The sequence below is a fragment of the Euprymna scolopes genome, chromosome 14 (assembly GCF_053919585.1).
Source record: "Euprymna scolopes isolate OS-2025 chromosome 14, ASM5391958v1, whole genome shotgun sequence".
Taxonomy (NCBI): Eukaryota; Metazoa; Mollusca; class Cephalopoda; order Sepiida; family Sepiolidae; genus Euprymna; species Euprymna scolopes.
The window spans coordinates 44,977,986-44,997,913 of NC_136495.1; the positions used below are offsets into that span (position 1 = coordinate 44,977,986).

Genomic DNA, 19,928 nt, shown 5'->3' on the forward strand with positions numbered 1-19,928 from the left:
TAGTTCAAATGGGCATACAATTTCCACAGCACCTCAAAAATATTTTTTTAAATCTCATTAATAAAAGGTGAATCTTCATATCTTAATGACAAAGGAAGTGGGGGAAAAAAAAAGCTTGAGAGAAAATGATAAAAAATCTAGTTGGGAAGTTAATTTCTTAAAGTAATCTAATGCATGTCTGCAAGGACCTGTGGTGTGTAACAAATTAAGTACTAAGTAAAAATTAATTTCCAAGTGACACTCTTCTGGAGGTTGAAGGTTCAATGCTGGTTGCCGACGATGCTAAGTATACAATTACGAATTGCATAAGACTTCTGCCTGGTCATGGCTGACAGAATGAGAGTATGCTAATGCCATGGATTAAATGTGTTCCATTCTGAATTCCATGCAGATTTCTGAGTTTGACAAAAGGTCAGAGGTTATATTATCCAAAATGCTTTGAGAAAAACTCAAGATGACAACAGTAGTCTGAATAATACAAATAATCCATGCCAGCATGTAAAACTAATGGTTGTCTTATTCTAACATTTTTAATTACTTTGTTTTAGGTATTTGTTCCACCAACAAAAGAAAGAGGTTATGAAAATATTTGGCATCAAAGGTTCAGAAAGATTTCCATGGCGCTGGTGAGTTGGATGTGCGCACCGCATGTCCGCATGGGTTGATATCTTAAAAGTCGAACTGCCTTGATTGTGAAATGGAAAAACTGGAAATAGTTCAGCAAAAGTACATGTGCCACACAAAATGTTTTCATTGAATAATATATTGATTCACTTTGCATTGGAACATCCATTCACATGGAAAATAATCCATGAAAATGTATAGTTACCCTCTAGTAATTATTACTTCCATGTCTACTCTGACATCAAGCGTCAGTACTTGCCAAGGTTAGCATAGCACTAAAGTATCTTGGACACTCTTATGAAAGGTGTTATAACCTATGTCACCACACCATTCAAAATACATAATTCTTGGACATTTATTACTCTTTAACTTGTCTGCCATATCCCTCGTTTTTTTTTTTTTTTTTTTTTTTTTAACCCTCATTATATCGATGAGGATGAGTCTCCTGGCTGCTTCAATTGCTTGGAGGCCTGGATAGAAAGTACCAGTCAAGAATCTGTTCTTCACAATCATGCAAACAGGTGAGGGCCCATTTATGTGGGTCAGTACTTGTCGGACTGAGGTATGCTGTCTGCGTATTACCTAGGAGGTCCACCTTTCCTGACCTTGCCACCTGGCTTTCAGGTGGGGGCAAGTTTGTTGCTTAAGGCGCCCCTATTGAGGAATACTGATAGGAATGCCCAGGCAATTTTTGCTTGGCCAGAATGCCACTCCTGTAGAGTGCTGGCTTGACATCCTCTTCTGACCTTGTCACATCTTGATGTGGTGGTCTACCCCTCTTTTTGTTTTTCTTTCTTTCATTTTTTTTCTTTTTTTTTTTTTTTTTTAACAAACAAGCTACAACTTATCAAGACCCACGAGCCATTTGAGGCTACAGGTTATTGTATTTGACAGATAGACAGTGAAACCTGAAGAGAATTAGTAACGATGCTTGTAACTCGTCAGAAATTTACTATTTAAAAGGATGGACCAACAAATTGTTTACATTATACTAGAAAACAGCAATGTTATAGCCAGCCGGGAAGCAGCCCTGTGATCTGTTTTCCATAGACAGGTATTTCTTGGAAAGAAGCTTTGCTCATCAAAGTTCCATTTAGTTCTATGTACACAAAGATAGAATGAAAAATTATTTGCAATGTTTCTGTGGATATTTCCATTTTTACCCTGATTTTTACACCATGCCATTAATGTTGCTATATAAATTTATAACCTGAAAAATATTTTTTTAAGTAATTGAAAACTTTATAAAACATAAGTTGAATTCCTATTTATTTACCTACGAATATATATATATATTCGTACAAAGGCAGAGTTAGACACAATGTTGGTTTTAATATGGAGAAAATCCAGCTCCTCCCAAAAATGTAGTTTTATAGGTTGAGACAAAAGTCCCCCCCCCCCTCAAAAAAAAAATGCCAGTTTAGAAATATCTTTCTTTCTCTGACTGAAGACAAAACAGATGAAATGTAATATCAGAAAAATGTTGTGTTTTTAAGATATATGAAAATTTTGACAAAAAAGGTTATTTTGTTTAAACATGTGGGGTCGATGAGGATATTAGCACCCTTTCTCTAAAAGAAAATCTGACTAAACACAACCAGAGTCAAAAGGCATAAGTATTATCACCAAGTTTTATTCTCTGCAAAAAAAAAAGATAATACAGGTAGTTGCTTCATTGCCTTGGTTCAAGTAGGTGTCTTCGTTTACTTTTCTGAAAAGGACAATTTATAGTGGTACGTGTGTGTAATAGTAAGATTTTATCATAAAAATACAGTTTGATAGCAGTTAAGATTTCATTTGCTTTTCTAGAGAGCTAGAATTGACTTCAACTTTTGTAATAATGATAATTATAAGTAGCTTAGACAAGTTGTTGCAAGGTAAATTGCTGGATCGACTGTAAAACTAAAAAACTAGACACGGCAAAATCCAACAAAAGACAAAGAAGAGAAAACAAACACAGATGAATAGTTGTAAAAGAACCTTCTATATCATCCTTTAGTATTTCACGATAAAGGATGATATAGAAGAACAAGCAAAACTCGAGCAATGATGATTCTGGGAACAGGAGGTTGAAGAACAGGAAATGTACCTGGACAGCAGCAGAGATTAAATAGGAACATATTTGGAGGAATAGGCTAGAAATAAGGAAACTAGATCGTGGACAGCATGGTATGATGTCCCACAGTGATTGACTTGGACATCCCTCGAGTGTGGTGAAATGTCTCTGATAGGGTCTGTCCACATGAACATTGCCAAGGGCTTGATTGACAGAACAAAGACTGCCGGTACAGTGTTGCAGGAATGAGCTGGATGCTAATAGGCACTGGAACATGGAGATGGAAGCTATAGACAGGAACCACTGGGAGGAACTGGAGCAGGAGTCAAATCAGAAACCATTGGAAAAGCTGGTGCAGGAAGGAGTTAGAACAGGTACTGCTGGATGGGCTGCTGAAAGTTGCTAAAGGATTGAACTGGAGCCAAAGAAGGATAATTTTCCAGGGTGTTTTGGCGGTGTGGCTTAATGTCTACGCTTCGGAAAAGAATATCATTTTGAATTTTGTAATGTTCTAATGTAAGCAAATGGAGTTGTGAACCAATACCATGACAGTCATTGCTGATATGAGGGTTACTATTGGTGCTTCTGTGTTCGTCACTAGGGAAGCATGCAGCAAGTGATATTGCTGGTGGTGACTGTCATACTGAAACCAGAAGTTAGGGTTTAGCACATGCCCACTTATATGGTACACAAACACATATTTTGGATTTCTTATTCCCACCACAGTATCCCATGTATAAATATTGACTGTGTTACTTCATTCTTGATAAAGTTCTGATTTATGGCAGAATATTGAATCTAACATTAAGTTAATTTTTTCTTGTTATTATTTAAATTTTTTTTTTTTTTTTTTTTTTTTTGCTTTTCCACTACCTCCATGTTTGTTACCTACCTATAACAAATATTCTTTTTGTCTTTACAGAATATAACTATCCATGCTCTAGACTTATCAAAGCCAGCAGAAGTTTACAAATGGGCTAAAAACTTTGCAGAATCACCTCATAAATTAGATGTTCTTGTGAGTATTTACTGTTATAAAATCCTTTTTCTTTTCTTTATCTTTTAAATTTTTCTCTTTTATTGTTCCTTTTTTCTTTTCTTATATATCTTAGACTATCTGTTCATTCCACTTTTTTTTTTTTCGGAAACTATTGAGCTGATCTGGCTGAAATTGTGTGTGGACCTTTATGATAAAATGCAGCAAACTAAGTATTATGGTGTCCATCGGAAGGAATTAATAGGAATTAGTCAATACCACATTTACTTTTGAAGTTTTCTTGGAAACTAATAGACCAATTTGGCTGAAATTTTGTATGGATCTTAATTATAAAGTGCAATGAACTGAAATGGTGTGCGAGTGAGTTAATGTTTGTTAACAGAACATTTAAATAAGTTTCAGTAAGTGTTAAATTCTTCAACGAATATAAAAACACATTTAAAATGTTCCTCTATTTTTATTTTATCTCATTATTATTATTAGCAGTATTCATCTGGCATTACCCATACTCAGGGTTTCTTATACTTCTAAATATACTCATTTTCGCAATTTTTGTTTAAAAGAAAAAAAAAAAAAAAGTAAAAATTAGATTTGTGATATGAAGGCAAGTATAAAAAAATGGTTTATTGATGTTTTGAAGATGTCATTTTATAATAAGGGATATTTTTCTTACTTTTCATCTTTTCTTCTATTTTGTAAAATTCTTGCAGTTAGGTGAAAATTTAAAACTCTTGAAAAAAAAAAAAAATGTTGACACTGCATTTGCTTTGTGCAGTTTTAAAAATGCAAACAGATTTACCAAATAAAAACAGATTCGTTTTTTATTTTTGATTCTTAAAAATAAAAATAAACATTTAAGTGTGTAAGATTTTTTTAAAATACATTCTTAGATGAGATATTCTTTGTTTAATTTTATTTTTGTTTTATGAAATGAAGAAAATCTATTTGAAATAGAATGAATTTCGATAATTTACATTTTAATAGAATTCAGTTGTTTTATTAACCCAACTTATAATTTCCCCTAGTAACTTCAGTTGGAATTGAAAGGAAATTTCAATAGTGTCTTTAAATTCTGTAAAAATTTTTATCCTTATTGAAATTATTTGAATGTTCTAGCTATTAACATATCGATTTCCTTAACACACAAACAAATCAATAATTAAAGAAAATTTATTGCTTTAACTACATATTGTATGTATTTTTTCACAATTATAAAATCCTCCCAGCCTCAAAAAACAAAGAAATGCAATTGAGAGAAGTATATATTTACTAGCTTAGATAAAAAAAAATGTATTCTAAATAAGAGTTTGATCACATCTTTGAAAACATTTCATAAGGTAAATTTGAAAAGTTTAGAAAACCAAATATTATAAAATATTTAATTAAATGATTAAAATCATTAGAAAAAAATATGGATACTTATAAATTTTCTTTAATTATTAAAATAATTTTCAACGCTATTCATAATGTTTAACCGTTCATTTATTTTTATAATCACTCATGTTTGAATTCATCTTTTGAAGCATAATGTAAATCATAAATCTATGATGCCATGCCAAAGCTATAATTATTTTGCTAGGGTAATGTTTTAAGCTCTATTTTATAAGAAAGTTCTAATAGGTCAGTTGATAGAACCACACTGAAGATTTGAAGCGTTAGACTTTGATTTCCGGTCATGACCTTCATTTTATTTGTTGAGAATTTATTATTTACTATTAATGCAATATTTTTCACTTCTAAAAATAGTCATTATCTTTTATAATTCCAAATGAGACAAATTCTGCAGTGTATTATGTTTTTTAAAAAAAAAATGTGACAGACAGACAAACAGTCCTTATTTAAATAAGATGGTCATGGAAATAATAAAATTAAAACTAAAATTTCTACAAATTAAATCAATTTCTAATGATGCTTACCATTTTATTTATTTTCACAGATTAACAATGCCGGCGCCATGCTAAATGTAAAAACTGTTACCTTGGATGGCTTGGATGCAGGTTTTGCTGCAAACACTCTTGGTATGTGAAGCCATTTTGTCTGTAAATTCATTGGATGGGATGCTTTGCTATAGCACAATAGTTAACATGTCTATTCTTTAAGATCTGTTTTATGATTCAGAATGCTTTTTAGATAAGGATCGATAATTTGTATTAACTAAACTACTATTCTCATTTTGGTTATTATTTTCACAACATTTCAGATAATTTAATCTCCGACCTTCATCAGTGTATCTTTACAAACTCTGAAACTTATATAGAATTTTGAACCGAACTGTTTATTTAATCTACGAGGGTATCTTGTTCTTAAAAAAATAATTTAATATTATTATCATTGTCTATTAGTTGACTATGTTACCATAGGGTTATTCCCTAAGAAATGTCACTTATGGACATTAATAAAATTTGCAATTCTTCCTACAATCCATCCACATATCTGGTACAAATAGACTTATATGCAGGGACACTTTGGTGATCATCTTATCTGTAAGAAAGGTGTGGTCATAAATGGGCTTCACGTTCACTGGAATTTTTCTCCCAGATCTTTATATAGATATAAAATAACCTCATGTAATTTTTAACTAGCAGGACCTGTGGAAATTCCCCAGCAGACTCTTATATATACTATATTGATGGTGGCATTCTGTAGATGTTCAGTGTAAATGGTGACACCTGATGTTATTGTAGCTCTTTTGTTAAAACTGCAAAAGTATTTTTCCAAGTTAGCAAGGATGCCCAACATGATCCGGTTGTAAAATATGTTTAAATATGATATTTTAATTTATGCTGATTTTGTATCTATTGAGTCAATTTTCTATCGATTCTTATATATTATAAAGTAATGATTTCAAAAGTAAAAAAATGTATCCGTATGACTTGGGTGCATCTGCTTGAATCGAAATCAAAACTTATGAAGAAAAATAAAATGGGTGTGTGTAATATATATATATATATATATATATATCACTATAAAAGTGGTGCCGGGTGTCTATTAAAATAGACATTCCGATGAGTTATTTACGGGCGTCGATTTCATGGTCGAGTGGGGGAACTGCCGACTGTCAACACGACGGTTCTAGGTTCAATCCTTGGCTTGGGAGAGATGCTAGTCTAGCGGCATTGATGAGTTGTGATACAACGAAACAGGACTGTATGTCGATTACTACAAATATATATATATATATATATATAAACTTGAGTTCTTTAATCTATAACTGAAACCAAAACTTCAGATATTTTTGCTAAAGGGTCAGTTTTGTTTTGGATACCACGTTTGTGTTATGTTATTTGTGAGGAAAATAAACAAGGACTAGTGCTGATATTACAAGCAAATGTTGCTACTGTTATTAATAGTGAAAAGAATAATTTACTCAGACCCATCTAATGTAAACAAGTGCTTGGGTTGCAATATCAAAGCATATAATCATTTGTCATCGCTTGTTTGAAGATGAGAATGAATAGTTAACCATGATTAGTAGTGAGTACTAACTAGTGGCTGTTAAGCTGTTGAACTGAAACTTTAACAAATCAGACCTGAATTAGTGTTTATTTATATTAAACATGGTTGAATTCCAGAAAAGATTATGACTTTCATTAACAATTCCATATGTGGCAGTTCTTTATCTGAAATTCTCTCAAAGATAATGTTTATCAAAAGAATCTCCAGACAATTCCTGAACTGTAGAACTGTAGCCATTACAACCGAAATCGTGACAGTGTATCTGTTATTGACAATTTTGCATGTCATATGCAATCCAAATATGTAGCCAGGTATGTTTGTCATTGAATGGGACTATAACCAAGGAAGGACAAAATTAATGACAGGAAGATTGAGGGTTTCAAATGTTTAATTTATTGGATTATTTGGATTCTTTGAACTACTGTTCTCATCTTCAATGTTATTTTCACAACGTTTTGGCCGATGTATCCTCTGACCTTCTTAAAGTGTATCTTGTTAAACTTGAAGCTTTCTGTTGATTCGGAATTGGGACCTGCAAGAACCTGTGGCGTAACAGATAAAGTGCTACAAAAATTCAGTTTTAAGTAAAACTCTTCTGTGGGTTCAGTGTTCAGTTCCCTCAGTGTGAGTGATACTCAGAATACAATTACTACCTGGTCATGGTTGATAATAAAAGAACATGTAACCTCCATGGATTAAAGAAAGGGTTCTGTTAGAAATTCTGTGCAGATTCCAGAATTCAACAGAAAGCTTAAACATTTGACCGGATACACCTGAAGGTCAGAGGTCACACTAACCGAAATTTTGTGAAAATAACTCATGATGAGAACAGTAGTCTGAATAATACAAATTATCAATCCTTATCTGAAAAATTCAACAAGATAATATCAAAGTTTCATTTCTCCTGAGATGAACACTGAACATCAATTGGGACAACTGATTCTCGACATCTTTATAACCACATTCTATTCAGCTTTCCCAGTAACATGTTTTTTTTATACATCTGGTCTTTAGTCGCAGCAGTAAGAAAAAGAGATAGTGCGCCCGCTATTATATGTGACCCCACAGCCATACATATTTTGGCCATGCTTCATTTTATTCAATCATAGGTAATATGAAAACCTAGAGTAGTTGCAACTCTTTTGTTTGTTTGTTTCATAACAACTTTCAGCTGGGTGCATGAACAGTTTACACGTTGGTTGTGGTAGCATGCATAGTCAGCATAGCAACCATAGTAATAATCATTGTGAGTATAGAATTGTTCTTTTTCTTTAGACGTTTGTACATTTTTTCGTTTCTATTTTTTTTTTTTTTTTTTTTTTTACATAATATTAATGTTTTTCTTTAAATTTTTTTTTAATTTTACTTTTATTTTTTTAATATTTCAGCTCCTCATATATTAACTACTTTACTGATACCCAAGCTGTCAGAAAGTTCCGATCCTCGAGTGGTATGTTTTGCAATTTTGTCATTTCTTTGCAGGCATCATTAATTGGTGGAAATCCGGTTTTTGAAATGTAAAATAGCGAATTTCCACTAACAATTTTTCTAGCTGTAGCTCCTCTGCCTTTTCTATTTGGCTGAAATCTGTTTTTATTTTCTCTCTGTATACCCATCTTGCATTCCTCCAATTTATCACCAGTTGTAAGACTTACCAGTAGCACAAATGACAAATGCCTGATTTCTTTGAAATTGAAAAAATAATTTTTTATGATTTTTGTTTCTAGAATTTTGACCTCAAACTATTCTGCAAGAGATTCATGAAGACATATTTTCTTAGAAATAAATATAGATTGCTTGAGTTGTTTATCATAGAAAGTTTCTGTATTTCTTTCACTCAGTCTTTCTCCTGATTATTCTTTCCTTAATATAAGACTAGTTTCATTAACGCAGTAAAATATAGACCTCTCTTTCACAGACATGATGTTGCTAGTCTCAGTCATTTTTATAAATGCTACTATGGCATATATTCTATAGAATTGTCTGATCTATTTTCTGCTTCCTTTTTCCAACTCGGTTGACTTGTTTGTTTAGTGGTCTTCATCAATTATTGTTTTGATGCCTCATTGTAATACAGCTTCTTATTCCAGCAGCTTATTTGCAAAACTGCAAGCTTGCGAAACTCTTTATGTTGAATGTGTTTCTCCTACCTATAACCTTGGTCTTTTCAAGACTAAGGCCAATGAACATCTCCTGTCTTTGCAATAATGATCTTTCATTCTTGTTAGTTCCTTACACCAATTTGCCTCATGCTTTAACTGAAGCAATTTCTATAAAATAAATAAAAGTAAATAAAAAAAAAAGTAACATAATCTCAATAATATTGTAAAACTTAAGGGGAAAATTATTATTTTATGGATAGACTTTATCATTTTTTTTTTTCATTTGGTAATATCTTTTCTACAGAAGAGAGAAGCCAAACAGCAGAAACAGAAAATATTTGAAATAAAAACCAACAAAATATGCACGAGATACCTCATCTCAACAATAGTAACAGAACTTAAAAAGGAAAATAAAGGGAGATAATTTACTAAAAATCAGTGCTTATTTAGAATTATATTTTTATATAAAAAAAACTACAGAAAAATCCTTATAATTACATACTCATCACAGAACGAAGATGTCATATTTAAAAAATCTCATAAATTAATTCTTTGATTTTTTTTTTGATTTTTTTTAAAAAATTTTTTTTAATTTTTTTTAAGAAAATCAAATTTTACCATCAGGTGACTAGAAGATTTGCTGGGCGCCATGTTTTAAATTTTGCCAAAATTCAATTCAGCTACAGAGATTTTGTTAGTGTTCAAAATAATTGAAACTTTTTAATTGCTAAAGATTTGATTTTATTGTTTCAAAATTATAAAAATTGTCGAATTTTGAAATCAATCAGTTCGCCGTCAAGTACGCCACGGACTGCATTTGATTCTTGGCCGCCATCTTGGTTACTGGTTTGAACTACGCCACCATCTTTGTTCAACACAATGTCTGAAAACTTAACAAAAGAAAAAAACTTGATCAATGTGATTTTTGGGATATGACATTTTTTAATCAAGTGTAATTCTAAATAAACACCTATAAATCCAATAAGCTTTTATTAGTTCTTTTAAATGTTTTTTTCTTATTTCTCTCTCTTTCATCTGATACATTTATTTTGTAGGTAATGGTAAGTTCTGGTGGCATGCTGGTACAGAAATTAAATGCAGCCGATATGCAATGTGATCTGGGAGAATATGATGGCACCATGGCTTATGCCCAGAACAAGCGTCAACAAGTCATTATGATTGAACAGTATGCAAGAAAACATCCTAAGATTTACTTTTGTTCAATGCACCCAGGTTGGGCTGATACTCCTGGTAAGACATTTTCTTCTGTCAGATGTGGGACCCTTTCATGAGCCTCATGTAGTTTCATAGGTGATGGGGGAAGGAGAGGCTCATTGTTGGCTGTTTTGTTTTTAATGGTATAGCAACTAAAATTATCTCCCTTTGAGAAATTATTTTATGTTAAATTATCCCCTTTGGTAAAAACGGTTTAGAGTCCTTTGGTTTAAAAAAAAACAAAACATGTAGGTACAAGTCCTAAAATACAAGCTAATTAAAAAATAAAAGTACAGAAATTTTTTATGATGTATATACCCATCACGGAATGTAAATAGCATATTCCAAAAATAATATTAATTGATCAAGTATTTTTTTTTTATGTAGAAAATAAGTTTTTAATAACTGTTAGCAATTTACTATTAATTGTAGCTATTACAAGACTGAACCCAAAAAGAGTTGATATGCCATGAATAAATAAATTTGAAGATTTGAAGCATGAAACCTTTTTTTCAAAATTACTGTATTGAGCATTAAATAATCTGCAAAGGGTGGATCTGCCATCAAACAAAACAACCAAAAGAACCACAATGATTGGGTCGTCTAAGTATTTTATAAATATTAAAAAAAAATGGTTTCAGGATATCTCTGCTGGTATTTGCTCTCCAACTGCTTTCGTTTTATCTCCATACATGTTTTTGTTTATTTGTAGGAGTTGAACAAGCTATGCCTGGATTTTACGCTAAAATGAAGGACCGCCTTCGCACTCCTCAACAAGGAGCAGACACCGCACTATGGTTGTCAATTTCAGATGCAGCTAAGAAGTTTGTCAGCGGACAATTTTTTCAAGGTGAGTCCTGTCACATTTTTCTACTCATCATTTTCAGATGGAACACTTTGATGATCGTCTTATCAGTAAAAGATGAAATCCTAAATAGTCTTTATACTCTTAATCCCTGCCCCTGCTACTCACCAGATTCTTATATATGAAGTTATAGTATCTACCAAAACAATCCCAGAATATTGCGAGAGAAGGTCGTCATGGTGTAAATAAAAACAGTATGTCAGGAGTTTATATTACTTGTTTTGATCAGATTATTGTTCTCATCTTGACCCCCCCCTCTACCCCACTGTGTCAATGTCGAAAAGTCAGGACTAGCTGATCACATATGGAAAGAAAAAGGAACACCCTTCCCTTTATAGAACGAGGTCAAAATAATTGACAGGGATGCAAGATGGAGAGTCAGGCAACTGATAGAAGCAGCACATATGCTAAAAAAAGAAAAAATACTAAGCAGACCAAGCTTAGAAATTAATAACATTTGGGAACCTCATTGTAGGAAAAGAAAAATTGTACACCCTTAAAACTTTGGTGATGGAAGGGAAATAATCCCCTGTCAAAGTTTTCTTCCCTTTGTCAACCAATTTTTTTCACACATACAAAACTGCAGCCATAAAACAGAGACCAACTCCAAGAATACGAAAATATCTACAGAGCCAGTAACTTTTCTCCTTTCTTTTCCAAGACAACAACCAACATGCATGAAGATGGTTGAAGATCAAACTGACCAAAACAATATTTAGAACTAATGTCAATAATTGACAATTTTCCAGATATCCTTACCATTGTACTAAATATTCTCGGGTTGCAGAAAGAACTGTGAATTTTATTAACAATTACATGAGATTTCTTTTTTTGGGAGGGTAGGAGGTCTCCCTGTATATATTTTAAATAATTGTGATCTGATCCTGAATGGTCTTCACACATTTCGAACATATTATTGAACAGTGATAAAACTAGATGGGATGATTTCAATATTTTTTCCGATTCTGTACTAAATTCTTGATTCTGATTCTTTATAAATCTCTAAATATTTAGAGTTATTTTTTGTTTGATTATCATAAAAACATCTGTTAAATGTACATATATTTTCTCAATTGTAAAAACATACTTGTAAGGGGTGATCTATAGATTTTAGTTTTAGTGGAAGTTTAGAATCAATAAATATTTATTTTATTATTGCTACCAGCAGGGGAAGATTTTGTCTTAAACAAAATCAAATAAAAAAGCAATTAAAAGAATCGTTTTATGGCATTAGGTACAAATTTTTCCATTTCTGATGCGCCTAAAAGTTCCAATGTTTTTAATTCCGAATAATCGTCCTAACACTAAATAAAAGAAAAGCTGTTAAACTTAAGTTTATTGTTAGCAAATATGTTTGAATTGCAGAAAGAATTATGAATTTAATGATTTCATGGGTGGCAGATATTTATTTGTGAAGTTCTCAAAATAATATCTACCATTACAGCTCAAATTAGGACAATGCCAAGAATGAAGTGTGTCAATTATTGACAATTATTGACAATTTGTGCTTGTCATTGAACGGTGATAGAACAAAAACTAATTTAATTTATGGCAAATCGGGTTAGATTGCAGAAAGAATTGTGAATTTTTTTTTTTAAACAACTAGGCCGTTTAGCCCTCTAAAAACAGCAGACAAGAGTTATAGCACATGGACTCAGAATGAATGCTTTATGCGAAGTTGATGGTTGAATATGATTAAATTTGTGCTTATTTTTGCATTAAATGTTAATCCCTATTCATTCCTAAGTATGAATTAAGATCGAGATGAAACAACACTGAAAAAAGTCACTGAGTTTACATAACTGGGCAGCAACATAGGTTCCACATTCACATTACAGAAGAATAGGCTGCATTGGATAAGCTGCGGTAGTATGGACTTCAAGGCTAACTGACAAACTGAAAAGGCAATTCTTCAGAGCAGTAACAGTCTGTCCTTGTTTACAATGCTACAATGTGGACACTCATCAGAAGATTTGAAAACAGCTAGACGTGTATGCTATGCACAGTGTTAAATATATCTTTGCAAGATCATCCCATGAAGCAGCAACTTTATGGCAACCTATCTGCCATATCTACTACTATCAGGAAGTGACGTCTAAAATTTGCTAGTCACTGCCAGAGGAGCAAGTAAGAGCTGGTGAGAAATGTATTGCTGTGAACTCCACGGCATAAGCATACACATACATACAGCAAATTGAAAAGGACGCCAACTGTGATCTAGAAGCTGATGGAAGACAGAAGTCTAGAGAAATTCACATTGGTCATGACAAAAAATGAAACTTTATATATATTATATATGTATATATTATATATGTATATATTATATATGTATATATTATATATGTATATATTATATATGTATATATTATATATGTATATATTATATATGTATATATTATATATTATATATGTATATATTATATATTATATATGTATATATGTATATATTATATATGTATATATGTATATATTATATATGTATATATGTATATATTATATATGTATATATGTATATATTATATATGTATATATTATATATGTATATATGTATATATTATATATGTATATATTATATATTATATATGTATATATTATATATGTATATATGTATATATTATATATGTATATATTATATATGTATATATTATATATGTATATATTATATATGTATATATGTATATATTATATATGTATATATGTATATATTATATATGTATATATTATATATGTATATGTGTATATATTATATATGTGTATATTTTATATATGTATATATATATTATATATATATGTTATATATATATGACACCTATCCTTTTCAATTCATTCTTCATTCATTATTCTCCTCAATGCCACATGTATATAAAGAATCTATCTACAAGCATAAGTAGATTTTTTTTGTCTTTGTCCTTCCTCGATCCTGTCACCTAACAGGGCAAATAGATATGCAACCACTTGTGTGAGTAGTATTTTCTATTACAATAGTCAATAAATTAAGTGTTCTTTTCTTTTTTTTTTCTTTCTAGATCGGCAACCAAGTCCCACTCATCTGCCTCTTGCCAGAACAAAATGCACTCCTGAGGAAGAAGTTATTTTCATGAACAAGTTGGATGACCTTATGAAAAAATATATGCAGAAAGCAAACGAGAGTGGCAGCGATGCTCCTCAAGGACTCCCAGGACCTGGAGAAGATGCGGAGTATGCGTCTTCCAGCTCCTCCTCTACTCCAAAATACAGTCCTTAAGCGAGCATCAACCTGGATTTCATATCTTCTAAATCTTGATCCCCCTCTCTTTGTGTCTCATTCTCCCACGGACCCTCATACTAATGACAATTTATGAAAAATAAGTTGCAATCCTTCAGGTCTTCTTTCCTAGTAAGAAGGCATTGAAGTCGATGCTGCTGATTTGTGTCGGGGTTAACGCTAAAAAGATTGAAAATCTAATTTGGACATATAGCCTTATTGTGAACGAGATAGCAGTTATCTCCCCCTATTTTCTGTTTTTCCCTTCTAATTGGGTAATAAGAGTGCGTTTTGTTTTGTTTTTTTTGTAGATTGATTGTTACCGTGGTGACGCTATTGGAGATCATGTTACTAATAAATGTCTTTTGGGTGCGAGTAATACAAAAGATATTGGGTTAAAATACAGAACAAAATATTTTACATGCGTTACAAAATTTTGAATACATGTTAAAGAAAGACAAATGTTTAGTTGTAATAAAATTGAATTTCATCAATAAGAGCAAATATGAAAGAGCGGGAAATGACTTTATTTCCCTTTTTTTTTTTTTTTTTTAAATACTATTAATATACATTTCTTCTTTTTCATGTTTAATTTTGGATTTTAATTCTTCCTATTTATTCTTAGTTTAGCTATTACCACAATTTTAGCTCAAATCAGTGAAAATTGTTGGGTCAGCTCTTATTAGCCCTTTATTGGTGACATTTGTTTTTTTATAAATAAATATTTGTTCTTTTTGAAAGTGTTTTTAAATGACGATAAAATGTTATAATCAATGTAACTTTGTACGTATGTGCAGTAATTAATAACTTAGTAAATTGTTAAAAAAAAAGTTTTATATCAGCACCCTTAATTTTTTTTTTTTTTTTTTTTTAATTCAAAGACTTTTTTGATTCTTAAAACATTCCTTCTGAATTATATTTGAATAAAAAAGAAACTTAAAATTCGAAAATAATTTTTTAGAATTTAAAAAGGTTTTTGGAATTCAAAGCGAAATGTTTTTTTGTTTTTTTTTTTTAAATAAATCTTATCCACCCCACTCCACTCCACTTCGAAATATAAGTAAAATCGTGTCATTTTCCCTAAAATATAAAAAAATTTTATTTTTGTTTTTAAATTAAAAAAAGAGATTTTAGTATGAAAAAAAAGTTATATTCGAAAAATAAACTTGTTAGAATAATTTAAAAATTACTTTCTAGTTTAAAGGAATGAGGTTTTTGAAATTAAAAAAAAATATATATTTCTAGAATTAAAAATCGAATAGTTTCAACTAAAAACGTTTCTGTTTTGGTTTTAAATGGATTTAACATAAACGCAATGTTTTCCTTTTTGTTAATTATTTATTTATTTATTTATTTTTTTTTTTTCCTGTCTTAAAAAAATTATTTTCTCAAAGTTTAGAATTAAAAAAAAAAATGCTTTGGAATTTACAGTAAAACAAACATTTTCAGTGTTTAAAAATATTAATGAATATCTTTACTTTTGAATTTAAGTGAAAAGAAAAAATCAAATTAAAAATAAATTCATTCAAATTGTTTTTATTTTAATAATTTCAACTTAGAAAAGATGTATTTATACAAAAAAGGTTATTTAGGTGCTTGTGCAGTAAAATTCAATTTCAAAAAATGCATTTAGGTAAAAATGCTATTACATACTTATGTGCCATGTTGAAATTAGTAAAAAAAACTTTTAAAAATTATTGCAAATGATTGACTAAAAGATCTGCTAGGACTGTTTTAGAAAAAATCATTAGCGATCTGCTATTTTGAAATGACAGATTTTAATATTCTGTCAAAATCATAGACTGCAATTACCATCCATAAATTTTAAGAACTCTTCATTAACAATTACAATAAATATATAATTCAATCCATTTTATTTTTACTTGTAATTATTTTTCTATTCAATCATTTTTTTGTAATTTTTGGAACTTTTACTAATTTCGACAGGACACATAAGTACACAATGTTTTTATTTGAAATCCAATTATATTGCACAAGCACCATTATTTAAATTTAATTACATTTCAGCATTTACATTTCCAATATGATCTGTTTGTTTCTTAATAAAAAAAAAAATGTTAATTCAATCAGCTTTGTTTTTAAATTTTAAAAATTAAATCTCGTAGATTTGGAAATCTTGGTCAAGTAAAAATATATTTTATTTTCTCTCAAATTTCTTTGTGTGTTGCATTTTTAATGTGTGTATGAATCTAATATTCATTGTTTTGTTTTTTATCGCTTTTTAACTTTACATTAAATAAAAACATTAGCTAAGGTATGAACCACAATATTTCGCCTTCTAAAATCTAGATTTTTAAAAGTTAAAATTTTCTGTTTAATAAATATTAAGCATCAATTGCCCCCCCCCCCCCAAATCAAATTTTTTTTTTGTTCAGGTTTACAAGTAGTTCTGTTTTTCATATAAAATACTTCATTAAAATTTTAAGATGAATTAAGAAAATGAACAAATCATCAAATTTGTTTCAATAAAGATCCAGAAGACTTACATTATCTTGTGTTTTTTGCCTCTACATAATTTGAACATTATCATATTTCTATTTTGTTTGAATTTTTTAGATGAGGATTTATAATTTGTATTATTTGGACTACTGTTCTTATCTTGAGTGTTATTTTCAACAAGACACACTTGAAGATCAGAGGTTATATCAACCGAAATGTGAAAATGACACATAATGAGACCAGTAGTCAGAATAATCAATATTTGAAAAAAAAAAAAAAAAAAAAAAATGTAATAGTGCAAAACATGAAAATTTTCAAAAATAAGTTTGAATTAAAAAATAAAATCCACCAGGATGCATTTTTTTCTTCATAAAAAAAAAGATTTCTAATCTTGTATATTGCTACTTAATCTTTTATAATTCAAGAATTTTTTTGTAATCTTTAAAATCTAGATTTTTGAGAAGTGGTTACATTGTAGAATACCTTAGCCAAAATCATTCCTAAAAGACTAATAAAAAAATGATTTGTAAATGATAATTATATGAATGTGGCAAATAATATTTAACATGCTTTTTATATATATATAAAAGAAATGAGTATAAAGTTAAATAATTTTAAGTTTTATTTAGCCAATCAAAAAATCTATAATATTTCAACTTTTTTCAAGATGGCCGTTCTTACAAAGCTTTTTATACAAAGTAAATGCATAATGTTTTTGTTTTTTTATATCAAAATGTTTTCGTATTATTTACTCAATGATTTTTGACCAATATAAAACTGAATATAACTTAAATTTGTGTTATACGGTTGACATAATTGAAAATTTATCTTTGAAAAATCTACAAATTTTTTTTTTTTTTTTTGGTTGTACTTATTAATTGTGCAAAAAAGGAACATTGGACATATCATGTTGAAAGGCAAAAATATAAAAGGACAAATTGGGTCCTTCAATGTTTTTATCTCTCTTAGCAATAAAACTATGAAATATTGAATGTAGAAGTTTTCTATTATTATATACAGAATGAGTACAAGAAACACCCCTGGATTTCTGATAGATAATCAATTTCATTAAAGAAAAAATGGCAAAATGCAACAAGTTATGTAAAAAAGACGGATATAAAATATTGCATCTATTTACTGTCTGAATTATTCAGATTATTTGGACTACTGTTTTTGTCATGCTACTCTCATGGAATCAAAGGGTTCTGTTCGAAATTCTATGCAAATGCCTGAGTTTGACAGAAAGATGCTCAAGTTAGACAGAAAGATTCCTGAATTCAACAAGATGGAGGTCGAAGGTTACATTGATTGATCCTGAAGGTTGAAGGTTACATTGATTGAAACCTTGTGTGAATAACACTTAAAAATAAATAAATAAAACCAAAGAAAAAATTGAAATCAAAGCAGATAAGGATATAAGCTACTATATTTGATTTCAGGAAAAAGTTATATTCATATTTGTGAGATTTCATATTTAGGTTCTAATTAAAAATAAAAGAAACTGACAAAACTCTAGGAAATACTATTTCTAAAATATTTGTTATAAAAATAATTTAAAATCTAAATAGATCCATTAACCAATCAGAAGTTCTACAAAAAAAAATTATGAAACTAAGAAACAGACAAAAACAAATTGTTATAAAACACATATTCTGCTTTCCATTAGATTTTTAATTTTCATATAATTTTTTATGTATTTATTATTTTATTAACCAAGATAAAAGAAATATTAGTAATTAAAATCTCATTTTCAAGATTAACCCATGCAAAATCAAACAATTCAAGATTGATAACTCAAATGTTTTCATAGAAACTATATAAGTTATATATAAGAATATTTCCATTTCAGTACATACAGATATCTAAAAAAATGCACAGAAAACTAGATTTAACTATACAAGTTAGAATTCAATGTCTGTTTAGTCTGGAAAGACAATGGATACCCTCTGTAAGGTTAGCTGTACATGTAATTGTGAGGCAGGGGTTGCGGAATCCTCAACTATACCTCTCCTGTATTAGCACTGCTTGAGTTCAGTGGCAAGAAGTGCTAGATGACTGTAAACAATGCCGAGATAACTGGAGAGCACATACAGCACCTGGAATTCCCAAATGGTTACCCATTTTAGTACTGACCAGGTTCAATGATGCTTAACTGCGGTGATTCAATGAGAACTGGTGTGTCAACATGATTATGCCGTATATTATTTAGAATTTGCTACTTCTAACTTATGAAATTATTTATTTTAACCCTATTTTATTATTATTCCAATCTCTGATATCTTTTGAGGGATGTCAGTCACTAACTGTCCCAAATTGAAAAACTTGTAAAACTAACTCTGACTCCTAAATTTATTGATTCAAAATTGGAAATCCTATTTCTGGTCTTTTGTCTACGAGTGATCAGTAAGCTAAACAGAAAATAACTTGATCCTATTTCTGACTGCCTTTGTATCCCTTTGTGAATCCCTTCTAACTATTGTTTTCAACAGCTTTTTTTTTTTTTTTTAAATTTTTTTTCTTAATCGCTTCCTAACTCTCTGAAGGTGGGAGAGGGCGTGTCCATAGCATCACAATGATGCTGTCCCCCTCATACTCTCTGCTGCTCAAGTGAGGACAGGTTTAGTTTTTGAAGCTTTAAATATGGATTTATTGCTTGGATGGCATAGTCAAAAGGAGGCTTTATCAGCATTATGCATAGAAAACAAAATGCATCTGTAATCAGGCTTAGAGAAGGGATAAATGTTTGCTATTAAAATGTTGAATGGTTGAGGTGAAATTATTAGGTCTAGAAAGGATCTCTAAATCATCTACAGAACCTGCCTGGATTTGCTTGTCATCTCAATACAATGACATTAGTTTGAAGGAATTGTCCACAACTGCACAAAGTCCTTTGCTTTAACAATGGTGTT

At 30.2% G+C, this 19,928-nt stretch overlaps 1 protein-coding gene and 1 pseudogene across 1 annotated transcript in view; one reads left to right on the forward strand and one right to left on the reverse strand.

The window, feature by feature from the left end:
- Positions 1-15,063, forward strand: part of LOC145292966 (dehydrogenase/reductase SDR family member 12-like) — a 54,060-nt gene extending 38,997 nt beyond the window's left edge. Inside the window, exons 4-9 of the mRNA XM_080139196.1 lie at positions 3,603-3,698; positions 5,614-5,695; positions 8,522-8,583; positions 10,291-10,486; positions 11,163-11,300; positions 14,342-15,063. Coding sequence (XP_079995322.1) covers positions 3,603-3,698; positions 5,614-5,695; positions 8,522-8,583; positions 10,291-10,486; positions 11,163-11,300; positions 14,342-14,559 — 792 coding nt within the window. The 3' untranslated portion in view covers positions 14,560-15,063. The remainder of the gene's footprint in view (positions 1-3,602; positions 3,699-5,613; positions 5,696-8,521; positions 8,584-10,290; positions 10,487-11,162; positions 11,301-14,341) is intronic.
- A 4,040-nt stretch (positions 15,064-19,103) lies between these two features.
- On the reverse strand, positions 19,104-19,221 carry LOC145293390 (5S ribosomal RNA; annotated as a pseudogene).
- Between the last annotated feature and the right edge of the window lie 707 nt (positions 19,222-19,928).